This window comes from Neophocaena asiaeorientalis, unplaced genomic scaffold (genome assembly GCF_003031525.2).
Source record: "Neophocaena asiaeorientalis asiaeorientalis breed wild unplaced genomic scaffold, Neophocaena_asiaeorientalis_V1.1 scaffold747, whole genome shotgun sequence".
NCBI classification, from domain to species: Eukaryota; Metazoa; Chordata; class Mammalia; order Artiodactyla; family Phocoenidae; genus Neophocaena; species Neophocaena asiaeorientalis.
Window position 1 is genome coordinate 342,049 of NW_020172132.1, and position 18,357 is coordinate 360,405.

Consider the following 18,357-nt stretch of genomic DNA (forward strand, 5'->3'; position numbering starts at 1 on the left):
TCAGTCCCGGAGGTGGGGTGGGCGGGGTAGGGTGAGGGTGGGGAAGCGTGCAGGTGGACGGTGCAGAGGCTCCTCGGGGTCCAGAAGCTCGATTTCCTTCTCCTGTGCCCGAGACAAGCCGAGGTTGAAGGGGCCGCTGGGATAGGCTTCTCCCAGGCATTGCTTGTGCTCCGGATTTTTGGGGGGCTTTTGTCCTGAACGTTCACACCAGCTCTCAGAATTTTTGTGTGTGGTCATCAGTTGGCTCTTCCCACACGGAGGGGGGGGGGGGGAAACGGTTGCCTCAGGTGTGCCAAGATGCCAGCCCTTGAACTGTCCGTCAGTGACGGGTGAAAGGAAAAATCAGAGGAATGGAGTTAGCTTTTCATAAAGCAGAACCTATCAGAAAGAACTGTTGATTCTGAGAGTCTATCTTTCCTTTTCCTCAGTTTTCTGTGTTAAAATGTCCTTTCTTTGGAACACGGCGGTGATTCTGGATGGTGGTTGTGTTGCTTTGGAACACGGCGGTGATTCTGGATGGTGGTTGTGTTGCTTTGGAAGGGGGCGGCTGCGTAACAGGTGAATCCCAGGAGCTCAGTGGTGTGAATGCATCTCCCCATTATGAGAAGTGCAAAACTAGTGGAGGGCCTTCTCCTCGGGGACTCGGGCTCCTTCTGTCCTGTGGCCCCACTCTCCTCTGGGACTGAATGCAGCCTGCAGGTAGGGAAAGAAAACAGGGCCGTGTGAGGCCACACCCCGTCGTAAGGCCTGGGCCAACAGTCTGCTGTGTCCTCAGGAGGCCGGGGACAGAGATCCAGAGAACAGCCAGCCATGCTCTGACACGGTGGCTGTTTGCATTAATGTTCTTACCTGGCGAAATAGAGGTGGCCGACCAGTCTCCTGTTGGCCTGCCTAATTCTTCTCCGTTTTACTGGTTTACAAAACCCAGAAGCCTGGGAACTACTGTTCACAGTAAACCGAAGGTCATTTCTGTGGAGTCCTGGAAAATATTTCCTTACTTGGAATCCTTCAAAACTAGCTAAATAAAGCTGATGCTTTCCTTTTGTTCCTCCTTGTTATGAGCTAAGGATAAGCAATGTCACCTGGAGGCCAGAGAGAACTAGGTTGAACAGAAGTTTGAAAGCATGTGGTCTTTCCGACTTGTGTCCCTTTTCTAAATGAAGAAGATGCTTCAGTGTTTTGGTTTCAAATCTGAAGACTGCATGTCCCACGTATGGAGGAAGGATGAGAATAACCAGAGGTTGATTTCACAAAGGACAAAAATAAGCCAAGTTATTGGTTATGCCAGTGAGAGCCTGCGAAGAAGATGTTTTGCAATCCGGTTAATGCCACACAGCAGAGGGCTAGTGTTTTTTCTTGGGGAAGTTGAGTCTGGTGGAATCTGCAGAGAGGGAAAAACAGGCCACCCTGGCCCGGTGCTCCAAGCGTAAGCACTTAGTCATGACAGAGGGGGAGAGAGTCTTGCTTTAGAAAGTTGGTGGCCGTCACTCATCATGGGTCCTAATTTCTGTGTTGGTTTGATCTCTTTCAGGTTAGTCTGAATGATTCCCACAATCAGATGGTGGTGCACTGGGCCGGAGAGAAGAGCAACGTCATCGTGGCCTTGGCCCGGGACAGCCTGGCGTTGGCGAGGCCCAAGAGCAGCGATGTAAGTATTGGTGTCGCTCTGGGCGTTCCTCTGTGCAGCCAGGACGCCCTTTTCTCATCCATCGAGGTTATCGTGCCAGACAAAATATTGGGTAATTGGGAGAATCTGGAAAATAACATATATCCCTTATTCGCGGAACACAGGGTGGTGCAGGCAGTGTTGCAAAGAGACCCATGTGATGTGTGGTGACTTCTGTGCAGTGGGAGGGTGTGATCTCGATTGTCGCATCTGCTCAGAATGCCGGAAGTGCGTTCCTGGGCAGAGCTGTCCGTCGGCAGTGGAGCCCGATAGAACCGAATGGGTCTTTCCCACGTGCTGATTTCTTCTAACCCGTTACAGTTGCGTGAGTCCTTGAATCTGAATCGCTCAGACTCTTAATTTCCACAGTTGGCACCTTACAATGTTTAATAGCCTAGGTGCTTTGAAGACATTAGACCAAGGGTCACACACTCAAAAGACCCGTGATAGAGGCCAGGTGGGTAACGGGCGGGGGCGAAGCTGCCTCCACGTTTATAACACTCTTCACCTCCACAAGGAGGAAGGATCTCTCCCATTTTTCTTGAAGTATGTGGCCCTCTGGGACTTTTCCCCACTTTTGGTAGAGATGCAGGTTCAAGAAACATTCACCAGTATCTTGATTTGAACATGGTGGTGGATGCTACTTGGTCTCAGGGTATAAGACACTGGGAAGTGGAGGGACTTTGAGCTTCTGGGCTGTTATTGGCTCTCAGCTCTGGTTGCCATGCAGGGCCCAGTGCTGCTGGATCTGATTTTCTGAGAGAAGCTCAGAGGTGGGGATTTTTACGTGAAAACTGCTGAGTCTTACAAGTTGGCAGCTGACGTATAGTTTTTACAAACTGTGTGTGGGCCAAGTAAAACATATATGAGGGCCAGAGTGAGCCCTTGGGTCCAAAGTCTGTGGCCCCTTCTCCGAACCTCCCCTTGTGGGGAAGAGGAACAGCCCCTGCCTCGGGTCAGGGTGAGGCTGTGGACAGAAAACCACGTTGTGGAGGTTCGGTCACTCTGCACTCTGGCCAGAGGAAAGCCCCTGATGACTTTGCTAGCACTGTCCCATCAGCCTGGAGGACATACTTGGAATTCTTGAGCCTAGATTTGGTCTCCATGAGGCTCCTCACTCTGTATCCACCATCTGGTTTGGATGTGCTCCAAGGTAGGGGACCAGAGGGCACCCCAGGGGCTGTTTTCTGGGGAGCTGAATGGGGGCAGTTGGGGAGGGCAGACGAAGGGCTGGCTATCGTGATGTGTAACTTGGCCCAGGGTGGGTGCTGAGCAGTGGTGGTGGGAAACCGCTGCAGCTGACAGCCAAGCTGGGTGCAGTGACCTGATGCAGGGCTAGGCTTGTTTGGGGCCATGACTTTGGCCCAGTTATAAATGCGATCAGGGTTGGCAAGCACAGATGGCAGTGTATTGATGACTGTTGGCCTGTGAGAGTCCGTAGGCCCCTGTATTCAGAGGCATCTCTTTTGAGCACAGGAGACAGCTCTCTGCCCTACTGTATTAAATCCTCCTTAGGGTTTTTATGTATTTTAAAAATTCTTTGTGCAGATAGTATTTTTGGCGAAGACCTATCTTTTTACTGTTTGTGGTACAAACAGGAGCCGAGAGGCATTCAGTGATTTGCGTGGGGTCACTCAGCATGTCTGGGGCAGGGTTGGGGCTAAGACCCCATCATGTACTCGGTCAGTGCGTGAGGGTGTAGTGTTGCCATGGTGACCAACATTCGTTTTAGCACTGAAAGCCCTATATCCCGGGACCCTCCTCAGTCTTGGATGAACCAGGAAGGTTGCTCACCCTGCAGATATTGCCAGTCTATCCAAACCCAATTCTCACTCTGCCTAAATATTTGGGTGATTCTTCCTAAGGACCCATTGAACATTTGAAACGATAAACTATTCTGGAATGAAGTATACGCTAAGATTAAGTGGAAAGGAAACTTCGTGCTTGGAGATAATAAATTGGGATGGCAGAGATTTCCCTCATCAATGCATAAGCTACGTTAAAGAACTGGCAGATGAAACTGAGATGTTCTCATGTGGAAAGTTAATGCAAAAATAAATTCTGACTCAGAGGCAGGAGTAGGTGGTGCTGGAGTAGTAACAATCTAAATTTTCTTTAAAGACTGGAAGCACAGTTCACAGGGCCCCGTCAGCAATCCAAAAGGAACAGAACCTATACAAATTAGGAACTGTGTGAGTTGGAGAACGGCCAACTCATACATATTCAGTATATAAAAAAGGGATGGATCTGGAAGCTGGAATCCCGGAAGATTTGCTCTTAAACAGAAAAAAAAAAAAGAATATCCCGATGAACTTGTAGCCAGTGTGAGTCCATGAAGCATGGCTCCTGCAGGACCTGTCTTTTTCTGTGGTAAGCCTGTAGATGAAAGGAAACCGAAGGTGGTGTTTATCTTGACCGTCCCCGCCTCTTCCTTTCTGCACCTTCCTGACGTATTTTATCAAGTACTCGGTTGCCACATAATTGACCAAAGAGCTTTCCAGAGATAGTGTCTACCAGAAGACCAGAATCAACCAGGGGAGGCATCAAGAATGGTAGGACTCACTGCCCTTGTACCCAGAGTGGTGTGTGACTGGTGCCCCTGGGGATTGGCAGGGGAGCAGGGCCCGCGCCTGTAGCCTGTGGGAGCCGGAGTCTAGCTGAGCCCGAGGTCTGAGAGCAGAATGTGTGGGTTTGAATCCTGGCTCTACCATCAACAGTCTGACCTTGAGCCAATTCCTTCATTTCCCCTTGGTTTTCTCATCCATCAGTGAGATAGTCCTTGTAAAATCTTGCTTCCCAAAGGGTGGTCTGCAGACCGGCAGTGTGCGGGTTTCGTGGGAGGTGGTTAGAAATGCAGAATCTCTAATCTTACCCCAGACTTCCTGAATCTGAGTCTGCATTTTGACCTGTGTCCTGCTGGGTGATTTGTAGGCGTGCTACAGTTTGAGAAGTACGGGTGTAAAGTACTTAGAACAGCACCAGACACGGAGATGCTTTCTGGACACTTTAACCCTTCTCCCCCTCCCCTCCTCCTTCTCGTTATTATTTATGGTTTTGAAGTACAGGGGAAATAATTTAAAACCGTTCACTCTGAAGGACCATCTTTAGAGGCAAGACTGATCTAACTAGCAACTTCTGGCAGTTTAGAAACTGGGTGTGGAATTAAAAGATATAGACTACTGTATATAAAGTAAATAAGCCACAAGGATGTATTGTACAGCACAGGGAAATAGAGCCCTTGTTTTGTAATAACTTTACATGGAGTATAATCTATAAAAATATTGAATCACTATGTTGTCTACCTGAAACTCATATACTACTGTAGATCAACTATACTTTAATTAAAAAAAAAAAGAGAAACTCCTTTCTTCTTTATTAGTTAAGGGAGTAGTGTCCTGTGGAGGCCAGAGAAGACTAATTAGTGCAGAAACCTGTGTCTGGATGCAAAGCAAACGGTAGAAGCACAGGATGAGTGAGCCTGGGGGCGTCTGCCTCAGTTCTCCTGGAGCTCACTGTGGGCCATGAGTGAGGCAGCATGTTAGGGAAAGAAACCCTGACCCAGAATGTACCAACCGGGGTGCTGTGTGGAGGCCATGAGGTCATCAGCCCACTTGGCCTCGTCTGAACACTGGAAGAGGCCCTTGCAGGGCCCTTCACCGTGGAGGAAGGTGAATAGCTGTGCCCAGCCCCGAGCTTGCCTTTGCCCTATTGATTTGTTGATCAAATAGGGATAAGAATTGTGAGGATAGGATCAAAATTCCGTGTTGGAGTTGTCCAGCCTGGAGAAAGGAAGCAAGGCTGCTGAGCAGTTTGAGACCCTCACATACCTTCCTCACTTCTGTTTAGTATAAGCCCCAAAGGGATGGAGTTTGCTTACAGACGAGAATGTGAAGGGCGCGGTTTGTGGTTTTGAGGGTGGCCGCACGTCCACCACCAGAGGGTGTCGCAGAGGTGTGGCGGGGTGTCTGGGGAAAGCCCCGTGCTTCATTCAAGGTGGTGTTTTCTCTCTTCATCCAGTGTTCCTTCCAGTGCCTGGGCTGTAGCTTTGGTGTGTGATCTTCCTCTTTAGCAGAGAAATGTAAGCGTGCAGAGGAGAACATTCACCCCGAACGTTGACTTGAGAGAGTGGAAAGTCAGCTGAACTTGGGCTTGGAGGAACCCCTCCTAGTTTTGTCAGTTTCTAGCAGCATGACCTTGGGCTACTCTTTCATTTCTCTGAGTTTTATCTCTTAAATGTAAACAGTTGTTCACTGAGTCAGGGATCTATTCATTTCACTCTCTTTTGTTCACTTACAGAACGAATGCATTTACTCATGCTGTGGTTTATAGTGAAATTTATTCATTTCTGAATTCTTTTCTGAGCACCTGCTATGTTCCAGGTCCACAGAAAGTGGCAACGGAGAGACCCACTCACAGGGTTTTTAAAGATGAAGAGAGTTGATGTATACAAAAGAGTATCGTTACTGAAAAATGCTGCCCCAATGTGAGCTTATTATCACACTTGTGCCTCTGAGGAGGTAACGGAGTGGATTATCCGTGTAGGGGATGATGCTAGGGCTGGAAGGAGCCTGAGCCCCCTTTTGGAGGAGCCGTCAGTTTGCTGTGTGTGACTTTGAATGTCACAAGGAACACTTCATGTCTGTTCTTGGCCTGGAGGATGGAAGTGAGAAAGTCTTGGTCTTCCTACCACTCAAATGATCTCTGAACTCCCAACCTGCTGAATTTAGGAAGCTGTTTCTGTGGCAGCCCCTTACCGTGTGTTTGGTAGTCGGGGAACACGTGCTGTGCTTAAGTGTGTGTGTTTGTAACAGGAATTCTTCCAGATATTGGCAGAGGTTCTGTCTGTGCTCTTCCAACCTCGACGTCTAATAAATATTAATAACCCACATGTGCGCTCAGTTTTCTTTGCACAAACATCGTGGAGTTCATTGTTCACGTGGGGGCATCGTTTACCAGCAGTGACGTGTTTACATGCCCACCGTGTGAAGGGCCGTGTCTTTGTATGCCTGGTGTCTAGCGCAGCATCTGGCTCACATGAAGCCCTCAGAATGTGTTTGCTGCTGAGTCAATGGGATTCGTCCCGAGTTCCCATTCTTCTTGGGATTCACCTGTCCTTTTACTTTAACACTTTCCCCAATTCTAACTCAGTATTATATTCATAGTGTCCATAACATTATAGTGTTATATTCACCTGTCAGGCTCATTTTAAACCCACTGACTGTATTAATTTCACAGTGCCTAGTAAAGTCTAGGGACAAACTATCTGACAGCTTCCATTTCTTCCATCCCTTTCTTGAGGTGTGATGGCTTTCAGGTAGCCTCCGGGCACCTGGTAGACACTCAGTGCACAAGTTATTCTTCTGTTTCATACCTGTGGTTACCGGGGAGCCAGAGGCCTGGAAGCAGGAGAGAAGTAAATACCGTTGGCGACTGCATGGCCCCCCCTGCTGTTCCTCTAAACTCAGAATCTCCTATGTTACAGGGTCAGGGTGCTGGAGGAGGGGGGTTCTGGGACCCCTCTGTGCATACTTAATCACTTAGCACTGCTCTCTTTTTCATCTCTGGGGCTACTCTGTGAAAACCCATGAGGGTTTCTTTTTTTTTTTTTTTAATCGTCTGGAATGCTGTAAGGACAACTCCTCAGCAGAAGGATGAGAATTAGGTTACCTTTTGGGGACATTTCAACAGATGGCAAAACAAATTCTCAGTCCCTTCCCCTCAGACAATCACATTTTCTCAGCCTCTGGATGTAGTTTGTTAAACACTCAACCCAGCCGTGGTGAGGAGCTTATCATGCTTTCTGTCTGCGTGTCTCCCCCTCCAGGGGATTGTTGTGGCCTCAGAAAAGAGGCCACCGACTTGGGGACAGACACAGAGGTGGCCTGCTTCTCCTTTGTGGGTTGTCTTCACACCTGTAATTTCATGGTATCAGGGACCCGCTGGGAACCACACTCAGGGCGCAGGGGACGCGTTTGCAAGTGGAGGCGGAGGGAGCCGCCTTTCTGCCACTTTTCTCACCGATCCGTTTCTTCTTTCCCACCTCCGTCTTCCAGGTGTACGTGTCTTACGACTACGGAAGATCATTCAGGAGAATCTCAGAGAAGTTGAACTTTGGCGAGGGGAACAGCAGTGAAGCTGTGATCGCCCAGTTCTACCACAGTCCTGCGGACAACAAGCGTGTAAGGACGTCACCTGTCGTGACCGCGTGGGGCTGTCTTTTGGGACCATGGCTGCGCTACAGGAGGGCTGGGAGATGCAGCGCTTGGGCGTCTTTGCCACGTGACAGGCAGCTGGGGACTGTTTTTCTGCTTACCTGGGAGTCGGTGACAGAATGTCATTCTCAGGGCAGAGCTGTGCATAATCAAGCAGGCCAGGTCCTGGCCAGGCAGGATTTCTAGACAAACAAGGGCAGGTTAAAGCCCAAAGCGTCTGACAACTGCCAAATAAGTCGCCTGCTTCCTAGGTGGCAAAAATGTTACCCAGGGCCACTGGGGCTTGCACTGGGGTCTAATCTAGGTCCTCCAGGGCAGCCGCTGAAGTCTTGGTTTCATGGGTATCACCAGTGTGTGTACACACGTGTGTACCTGCGTGTGCATGTGTATCCCCCGCTTCCCTCCAGCCTGTACCGGTCTAGAAGGGAAAACCAGGGCAGCTGATCCTGCTGTGGCTCCTCATTTGTTTTCCCAGCTGTCTGCCCTGGGGCTTTGTTTCTGCAGTGGAACCCGGGCAGTTTGATTTGGAGGAAGCCTAGACTTGAGATGGGCCTGGGCCCCAGGGAGGAAGAGGGGGGTGCGGGAAGCAAGGCTTTCCTGTTGGTTAGGTACCTTTAGCTTGGAGAGCTGTGTTTGATTGCCTTCTTCCCCGCTCTAGTGATCCCGAGCTCATGTCTAGGATAGGATGGCTGCTTCTAAGGATGCTCGAAAACTAGCTCCTTAGAAGCCAAAGCGAAGGTACGGGGTAGCTGCTGCTTTTTGCTCATCCAGAAAGGAGAGAGCGAAATCCACAGGGTCCTCTGACCAGGTCCGCCCCCGCCCCCCTGCCCCCGCAGTGCTGGCTTCTCAGGTTGCCTGTGGTCTGTTAGCAGGGACTGTATTCAAAATATTTAGCCACTGGAATGGCCCTGACCAATCGGAACAGACCCAGTCTGGAGGGAGCTGGGCTTTGAAGGCCACCCTGCTGAGGCAGGCATTAACCTTTCAGTTGCTGGATTGTGGGCTGGGCCTGGGGAGGGGACCAGGCCAGTGGAGCTTTAGGAGGGGCCGCTCCTGGGTTTAAACTGCCTATTTGCTAACAGAAGCACTTGTTTTTTAACAACTAGAATAGGTGCTACTGGTACCTACTAGTTAATATCAGCCCTGTCCGATGGTCTCAAAGTGGAGGGGCAGTTAGGACAAACTCCCCTCTAACCTAACTCCAAGGTGACCGAGCAGTTCTTCCCTCTGTGAAGAAAAGCACAGAAAGGGGTTGGAATCGCTTCTGTAGTCTGGACAGCAGGCCCGCCGCGCCCTCCCCACCACTGCACTGGCAGGCCTGGTACCGGGGACTCCCGGTCCCTCGAGTGACTGGGGAGCCCTGCCCCAGGGTGCAGCCTGCTGGCCGTGTTGCATCTCCTGTGGATCGATCTGCCTCTCAAGAATCAAACAACCCTTGGATTAGTCTCTGTGTCAGGTGGCACCTATCCATTATTATTAGTAGTAGTTCTATTACACGTTGTCCCGAAGTTAACTCTTGCTGAAGTTGTGGTCTTGAAACTGCTCTGTTGTCCCTTTCAGCCCCATCTCGTCCCCTCCTCGCCTCTGACCGCAGGGCACAGATGTCTGTCAGCAGGCTCCGTCTCCTTCCTGCTTGTCGCGGGTTGCGGTGAGCAGCTGCTAAACCCAACAGTCGGAAGAGTCAGAAGACAGGAAAGATGAAGTTAGGGGCTTGCGGCGGGGGGTGGTTTAGTGCGGGGAGGGGATCTGGGGCTTTTGGAGAGGGTGAAGGAGCAGGGCAGGGGCTAGGGCAAGAGGGAAGGAGAACCAGGGAATGGTTGCAGTAGAGGAGCTCTAGGTGCTGGAGGTGAGGTGGGAGCCATGGGCCCCCGGCCTCAGTGCTGTCACCTTGAAGAGGAGGGCTGCTTCAATTTCTCAGGGCTGAGTTGGGGATGATTTGGAGCTGGTGGGAGGATGCCTAGGGCTGCCTTCTTGGAGAACTTGGTGGCTGTTGGACCTGGGACTGGAGCAGGCTGAGTGAGGTTAGGGATGCTGCCTTCCCTGTTGGGTTTGTAACTCCCCAGAGGAGGCTGTTACCCCTCCTCAGACGTCTCAGGAAGGAAGTGAGTCTTACTGTGCTGATGACTTAGGTTACTTTTGCCTTTGTCCCTTGGAAGGCAGATTGCCCCACTCGACCTACCATTTCCTGATAAACATCCCCCGTGGCTGAGTGCTTTGCCCTCTACGCCAAGGTGCTGGGCCCAGGCAAATCACCTGTGCACAGACGTTAGCGTGGCTGCCACGGAGGGCGATTGGAAATGGTGGAAATGACTGTTCGCAGCTGCTCGGAAGGGCTAAGGTGTCACGAAGGGGCCACGTGGAAGTCTGGGGGGCGTGACCTGCAGGAGGGGAAAGAAGGCGCTGCTTAGGTAAATGGAGCGGCTGTGGGGTCACGTGAGAGTTTGAGTCTATTTTCGAATCAGCCCGCCGTCCCACTTCCTTCTTTGCGGTCCCTTGTGTGCCACCGCCTGGACAGCGTGCGGCTCCAGCCACCTGACAGTTCCACCAGCCTCTCAGTGCCCCCCGGGATCAGTCAGCAGTGTCCAGACATGTCTGGGCTCTTTGAAGGTCACTGGATGTGTGGTCAGGTTTCCCAGCCTCCACAGATGCGAGGGCTGGTCCTGCCTTTTTCTAGGCAGAGGCTGGTCCCGGGTGAGACGGTGAAACGCTCTCTCTTTCTACCCTTGGTTCCCACCTCCTGGAGGTGAGTCCGTTCCCTGCTTCGTCTGCCCATCCTCCTTTCACGGTACTCTTGACTTCTTCACTCGAAACTGGAGAGAGTCCCTTAGGCTGACATGGGGATGAATTCTGTAGCGACTTTTGTTATCTCTCCGGAGGTCTTTGTGTTTTATGAGGGAGCGTAGCGTTAAGCTAAAGGAAAAGATAAAGCATGTCTGGAATATTAAGTGATGGCAGACATGCTTGGAAAGGTGGGGGGTGGCGGTGAGGATGCTCCTGAAATTGCCCAGGTTAGGAAGCATCTAGTAGGTCAGCTCTGCTGGCCAGTCTGCAGGGTCGCCTCGAGCAGACTTGACAGCCAGGCGTCCCGGGACTAAAAGCAGAGTAGGACGTCCCATGCCTTCGTACTCTGTGCACGTTGGAGGACGTTACCTAGCGGCAGGAAGCACGTGCCTAAGGGTGGGATGGAAGCTGCAGGTCATTAGAGTAACGTTGGGTCAGAGAGGTGAAGGCTTCGTGGGTGCTCGGGACTAGGGCTGGAGCTTCACAGATGGGCAGATTTCTGTAGCTGGAGCAGAGCTGGTGGGAACCCTAGGGGATCAGGGAGGAGAAGGGCATGGGCAGAGGCTTCAGGGTGCCAAATGTGTTTTCTCTGCAGGCGGGGAGGGGAGTGTTTGCACTGAATGGCTTAATGATGTCAGTGGGGCCCCACCTGAAGAGGGAGGAGTTTTCCCTGTGCCTTGAGGACTGGAGGGAGCCATGGAAGAACCTTGGAGCTGATGGGTTACTGTGAATACTGTCCCTTAGGGACCTGTGTCTGGTCTGCCGGCAGCATGCAGGATGGGCTGGAAGGGCAAGGTTAGAGGATGGTAAGAAAGGGAGCCTGTGGGTTACTATAGGCATGAAGTTGCCCGGTCACTTTACCAAACCTAATATCCACCCTCTAAGGGTCTCGCTCCCTGCTGGTCCTAGAAGCCAGGAGGATGAGTAGAACCCAGTGCCGACCCCAATTTCCTCATAGTCTCTAGTAGGACCACGGGCTACACTAGTAGCACTGGGAAGAAAAAGGAAAGCACTGATTGTGAAAGACCTTTTAGAGGAAAACCTAACAGGGTAGGTGGCCGATTGAAAGTAAGGGAAGGCAGTGGAGTAGAAACCAGACCCTAATGGTGAGTAATGGGGCCGGGGAAGGTGTCACGTGGATAGGGCTCGGGACATGGGGAGGGCGAAGTGGGTTTTGGGGGGCAGGTGGCGAAGAATTCAGTTTTGGACAGAGAGCAATATCTGGGCACATCCGGGTGGAGATGCTGACTGAGAAGGTAAAGAAGGTCATGAAAACTAGACTCTTGGGAAGACATCAGGGTGGGCGTGGAGATTTGAGAGTCTTGGAATGCGGGCTCCTGGAGGGGCGGTGGTGGAAGCTTTTGGAAGGATGAGCCATAAGCCACAGTAGCAGCCGAGGATGGAGGAGTCAGGGTCACCTGAGGGCGAGGAGCTGAAGAAGACAGAGGGGCTGGCAAGAGAGCCAAAGACAGATGGTCAGGGGTGGGGCGTGGAGCGATGATACGACAGTGTCGCAGAAGGCAAGAGCGTTTCCAGGGAAGCTTGGGGACTGGATTAAGAGAGGAGGCACTTCGCTGAGCCTAGCAGTCCAGGCTAAGACCTATGGATTCAATTCGGGAAAGACTGCCTTTTTGTTGGAAGGAGAGAGGTAAGGTTTGATGAACCAGCCAGACGCTGATACGAATGCTGCCTCTTCCTGGTCACCTTGGGCAGCCGACCTCTCTAAGTATGAGTGTCCTCATTGGTAAGAGAGGAGATGACAGTGTCATAGCTTGGAGTTGCTGCAGGGGCGCTGTGAGTGAAAAGAGGCAAGGTGTGCAAACATTCATCCCAGTGCCTGGTGCATACTAAGTGCCTCTTGAAAAATTGTCGCTATTGGACTTCCCTGGTGCTCCAATAGTTAAGACTCCGCGCTTCCAATGCAGGGGCCACGGGTTCAATCCCTGGTCGGGGAACTAAGACACGCATGCTGTGCGGCGCAGCCAAAAGGAACAAAAAGAAAAAGAAAAAAGAAAAATCATAGCTACTGTCATGAACATCATACGTTCTGTGGCCGGACATGGGATTTCTAGGTCCTCAAATGTGAAACTGCAGGCAGCCATGGGATAGGTGTTTCTGGAGAAAACTTTTCAAACTGAGAGAACACTCCCTCCCCCGAATAACCAAGACGGTTTCAGAGCAGGAAGATGGGCTGTGTTATTTCTAGGGGACACTTTTATGCCCCAAATGATGATGGTCCTCCTTAGGGTCCTAATTGTTTTTATCACTTTGCCTTTGGTTCCGCTAGTTTTTGCTTTCATACCATTTACTACCCTTTAGAGTTAGATTTAATTAGCCTTCTCCAGAGTTTGGAGTTTCACATTAGATGCTGTGGAGGAAACAGAGGAGAGAGAACACATAAAACGCATGCCTGGGAAGTTTACAGGCTGGATGTGGGGAGAGAGCGTGAAGGAGAAGGAGCAGGAATGTCAGAAAGCAACGTGTAGACAAGTGCAGATTGTTTCTGCAGGCTGAGGCTGTTAGAGCTGAAAGGGCTCCGAGCTGAAGCGGGGTCTGGAGCAGGTGGAATCAATTAGGGAACGCGTCCTTGGACTGATTCCTGTGCGTCAGTGATTTCTAGGATGTCAGTGGCTGAGTTTTGGTGGCGCTGGGTCCCCCCAGCTCTGGTTCTGGGTCACAGTCGTCCTCTGAGCCACCCTGTGCTCCTGGGAGCAGGGGACGTCCTCCAGCTCTCTGTGTGCACGCAAGGCCTGCCACCTTCTGGGCTTTCCAGCCTTAATTTCCTGATATTTCCCTCAAGCCCCAAGACTGTCACCAAACCCATACGGTTTTTTTTTTTCCTTCCTCTTTTGTTCCCAAACTCAAACTGCCCTCGATGCGGCGTGTTCCCTCCCTGTGGAAGTCTTGTCTGCCCGTCAAGGCCCAAATCTTCCGTGGAGTCATATCCGATCTCCCAAACCGGAACTGACCTATAGTCTGTGCTCTCATAGGACTCTGTCCATGGTTTCTCAGTTGGTCTCATTTCCCCTTGCATTGTAGTTGGATGTAGACATGTCTTTCTCCCACATTAGACTGGAAGGTGCTTAAGAGGAAGGGTCCTCTGCTTCGTCTGGGACGCCCTCGGCATCTGGTCCAGGGTGAATATTCGGTGCACATTTGTTCAGTTGAATTGCTTTGATCCTTTCCCCTTGAGAACTCTTCAGGCCGGCAGTCACTCTCCAGCCTGACTTGTTCACTCACCCGTGGGGAAGCAAAATAAGGTGAGGCCCCTGCTTGCCCGCTGTGCCCCACAGTGAGTCTGCCCGCCCCAGTGGCCACTGGGTCCTCAGAGCTGCCCTGTCACCCGGCACAGGGGCAAGAAGGGGAAGCTAAGCTTCCTGGGTGTGTGTGATGTCAGGGGTCTTCCCGGAAAGGTGTGTCAGAGGATGCACGGATAGTGAGCAGGCCCATCCGTGCGCAGCCAGCCTGGAGAGCAGGGCTTCTCTGCCCGGCTTCCTAGAGCCGCCCTCTGATTGTGACCGGGTCACCCCCCAGGGAATGAGAAAGGCCAAGTCAGTTGAAAGAAAAAATAGAAAGGCTTGGCTCGCTTCATTACCTGGGTAAACAAGAGCTCCACCTGGCTTCAGCGCAGCCCGTCTGCACCCTTCCTTTGCCGAGCCTCGTGTGATGTGCACCGGAGTCTCTTCACTGTCAGGAGATGGCAAGAAGACCGTGTGCGAGGGTGCCGGCCCCGGGCCTCTGCATGCGTGGGCGCTCAGACTCTGCTGGGGAGGGGAGTTCGGGGCGCGGCCAGGCTCTGCTCTGAGCTCTCCTCCTTTCCCTGCAGTACATCTTTGCAGATGTTTATGCCCAGTACCTCTGGACCACGTTTGACTTCTGCAACACCATCCAAGGCTTCTCCATCCCATTCCGGGCAGCCGACCTCCTCCTGCACAGCAAGGCCTCTAACCTGCTCCTGGGCTTTGACAGGTCTCACCCCAACAAGCAGGTAAGAGAGCTTCTGGGGCTCCTTGAGGTTTCTGTTCTGCCCCAGTGGATCGCCTGTCCTTCGAGTGACCTCCCCCAGCCCCTCCCTCCTCCTCTCTCAGGCTGAGCCTTTGTAGCTACTATTTCACTTCCCACGGCTGCAGAAAACTATATCCCCCTGGCACCCTGGGTCTGCATCCTAGCCAGGGAGCAACACCCAGCCCCGGCAGGCCCTGTTAGTTACACATCAGGCCATTCTTGCTGCAGGGACACCTCTGTTAGTCCTGGGGGTAAATCGGGTCTCTGGAATTAAATCAAAGAGAGCCAGGTAGGGAAGGCTGGCATCTGAGCTGTGCTGGGACCTCTTGTCGAATTTCTGTTCTACCTTTCCCATCCTCCACCTTAAACATACTGCCCTTGTCTACCATTTATTTGAAGTTACCATTCACTTAAATATTCTTGCTGTGTGTGTGTGTGTGTGTGTGTGTGTGTGCGCGCGCGTGCGGGCACACGAGCGCACGTGTGTGCGTGAATATAATATAAATGTGTGCATTTTCTTCCTTTAACCCGGGTTTGAAGGAAAGGTGAGAGATGGGGAGAGAGCCCAGGTAAGTTTCTATCTCAAGGTTAAAACTCGCCAGGTCAAGGGTATTGATGTGGCATAATCCTGTGCAACCTGTTGGCCCTGTAGGATTGGGTTCATGATGAGTTTCAAATGACTTTGCCCAGAGGAACCTTGGAACGATTCTTTTTCTTTGCAGGTTGTTTAACCAGAACATGACCTGTTTATCTTCACTTGCCTTAGGGAGTAACCCAAGTATGGGCTGTTTACCAGTGTAGGTGGATTATTGTTGCTTTTAGCCTCCTGCTTCTTACTCCCTGGTCCCTAGGGCCACAGGAACCCTCAGGTTTTGTCTTTGGAAGTTGAGGGGCAAAGGTCAGCAAGTCAATTACTCATGGCCACACCCTTTGTATTCAGGGGATTCCCTGAGTCCTCTCCATTCAGCTTTCATCACTGTGTCCCATTTTGGGTTTTCAAGGACACTGTTTCCCAGGCGAGAAATACTGAGTATAATCCTTTTGTTTTCACCACCACTTGAGGGTCAGTCTTGAGTAAAATATAATTTCTGATAATACATAAAAGGCAGACAAGTCACAATCGTTTTTCCTTCCTTCCAATACGGAGGTACTGAGACCTTAGTAACTGAATGGAGAAGAATGCAAAGGTGAACTTCCTGCCCTTCCTGCCCTTGTTGGCACGTGGGGTAACGGGGTTGGGTAATGTGATCTCCCCACCTGTCTTCACAGGGGACGTATTGTTGAGGCTGGGGTTTCCACGGGTGTGTGCTGGTGATGCCATTCAGGGATCTTACATCACACCTCTTGCATCGTGACCACTTGTCGCTTTGGTCTTTGCAGCTATGGAAATCAGATGATTTTGGCCAGACCTGGATCATGATTCAGGAACATGTGAAGTCCGTTTCTTGGTAAGTCGTGCCATCTGAGAAATTTGAGTTACATAATCCTTTTCTTCAGTTCTAGCTCCTTCATGCAGGGCAAATCTGCCCTCCCCTGAAATGTGAAGCATCTGGTTCAGGAAAGACACATTTCAGACCCAGGAATGAGAGCTGCAGGTATAACAGACTCCCCAGGGGTTGGGGGGGTGAGGAAGGAAGGTCACTTGTGACGGGAGTGACAGAGCTTTTGCATTTTTCAATCCATCAGGGAATCCAGGGGAATCTTGAAGCTCTTGCATGTATTAGAATTTCTAAAAGACCTTCATTTTTAGGGCAGCATATCAGAAGTGGGGACTTTTCTCTAAAATTCGTTCATTTGTTCATTCATAACATATTTTTTTGGAACGTCTGCTGAATATAAATCAGACGCTTTAGGGTGTAAGAAGTTGAATAACTGATGGATATAGTTATTAAGGAGATTGCAGTTTAGGAGAGAAGAAGAGACATTTTGTGCATGTGACATACATCATGAAAGAAGCATGAAGTCCCACGGACATAGCATAAGAAGCCAGAGGAGGGCCATGCTCCTTCCAGATGGGTCATAGGCAGCTCCACGGAGGAGGTTACTGTTGATCCAGGATGTGCACACCAGGTAGGGTGTGGCTGTTTGGACGTGTGCAGGATGGGAATTCCAGATGGGAACAGAATGGCCCAAGGCAGAGATGAGGCATTGTGGTGCTTGGGTGGAGAACCCTCAGTCTTATCCTTGGACAGTGTATTGGGTGAAATTTGGAAAGGGGTGTTGGTATCAGAATCTGCAGTGCTTGCTTGGTAAAGGAATTTGGACTGAATTCTGAAAGCAATCGGGAGCCATTGTAGGTTTTTGAGAAGGAAAGTGAAATCAACAGGGCTAACCTTTAAGAGGTTGTTTCTGGTCTTAGTCACTTCTGGCCTTTTACTGTTATGGAGATGATGTATATAATCTTGAATTTGTACATATGCAGACGAATGTGTAGAGCAGACTCCCAGGAGTGGACTTGGTGGGTCAGTGGGAAAAAGTCAAACCATTCACACCTACCAAACTTGATACCTCTTGACCTTCACCACCCTAGATCAGCTCTACCCATACGTAATCTTCCCCATTTCAGTTTCTGGTTGCTCAGGTGAAAAATTCTGAGTCATGACTGATTCCGTGTTGGTTTCATGCTTCACGTTCAGTCCATCAGGAAATCCCTGTGGCTGTACCTTCAGTATATACCCAGGATGCACTACTCAGCAACTGCTTTACTCCACGTCACTGCTGTCACTCATTAATCATCCAGCTGGTCTTTCTACTTCTACTCTTGTCCTTCTACAACTGATTCTTAGCACGGCCGTATTGATCCTGTTAAAAACAGGTCAGATCATGTTGTTCTTCTGCTTTGAACCCTTTCATGTGCATCATTACTTTTCTCAGATTAAATGCCAGCTACATTCCTAACCACAGGGCCTTTGCACTTGCTATTTTCCCTGTCTAGAATGCTTGTCCTAAAGATATATTTGTGGCTTGCTCCTTTACCTCATTCAAGTCTGCTCAAATAACATCTTCCAGATGGGACCTATCCTAAGGATCTCATTAAAATTGCAATTACTCCTGTCATTCCCGGTCTGCTGTAGCCTGATCTGTTCTTTTTCTGCACAGCACTCATCACATCCTAATATACTCTTATTATGCTTATTATTTGTCTTTCTTCAATAGAATAAAACTACACGAGGGCATGGACTTTTTTCAGTTTTGCACTGATATATCCCCAGTGACTAAAGCATTGAAATTGTAACTTTGCCAAAACTTCTATAGAAAGTGTCAAATTTTGCATTCATTCTCAACAACATAGAATTATGCCTTTTCCCACAGCCAATGTGTTAGTATCTCAGTATAGTTGTATTTTTTAAATCTTGTTTTATTTATTTATTTACTTACATGGTTGCACCAGGTCTTTGTTGAGGCTCGTGGGCTCCTTAGTTGTGGCATGTATGTGGGCTCTAGTTCCCTGACCAGGGGTCGAACCTGGGCCCCCTGCATTGGGAGCAACCACTGTGCCACCAGGTAAGTCCCTTGGTATAGTTTTGATTTGCATTTTTCTTATTATGAATAAGTTAAAACATCTTTTAACCTAAGGGTCATTTTTACTTCTTTTTTGGGGCCATGTCTCTTCATGCCCTTTGCCCTTTTTCCATTAGATTGTTCATCTCTTTATTACTGATTTCCAGGAGCTCTTTATATATTTGAGATTGG

The 18,357-nt window shown here is 50.2% G+C and overlaps 1 protein-coding gene across 1 annotated transcript in view; it reads left to right on the forward strand.

Annotated features, from left to right (window-relative positions):
- The window catches only part of LOC112404135 (sortilin-related receptor-like), a 44,651-nt gene that overhangs the window by 14,800 nt on the left and 11,494 nt on the right, over nucleotides 1–18,357 (forward strand). The window contains exons 3-6 of the mRNA XM_024751988.1: nucleotides 1,532–1,648; nucleotides 7,720–7,845; nucleotides 14,486–14,647; nucleotides 16,045–16,112. Of these exons, the coding sequence (XP_024607756.1) occupies nucleotides 1,532–1,648; nucleotides 7,720–7,845; nucleotides 14,486–14,647; nucleotides 16,045–16,112 (473 nt within the window). The remainder of the gene's footprint in view (nucleotides 1–1,531; nucleotides 1,649–7,719; nucleotides 7,846–14,485; nucleotides 14,648–16,044; nucleotides 16,113–18,357) is intronic.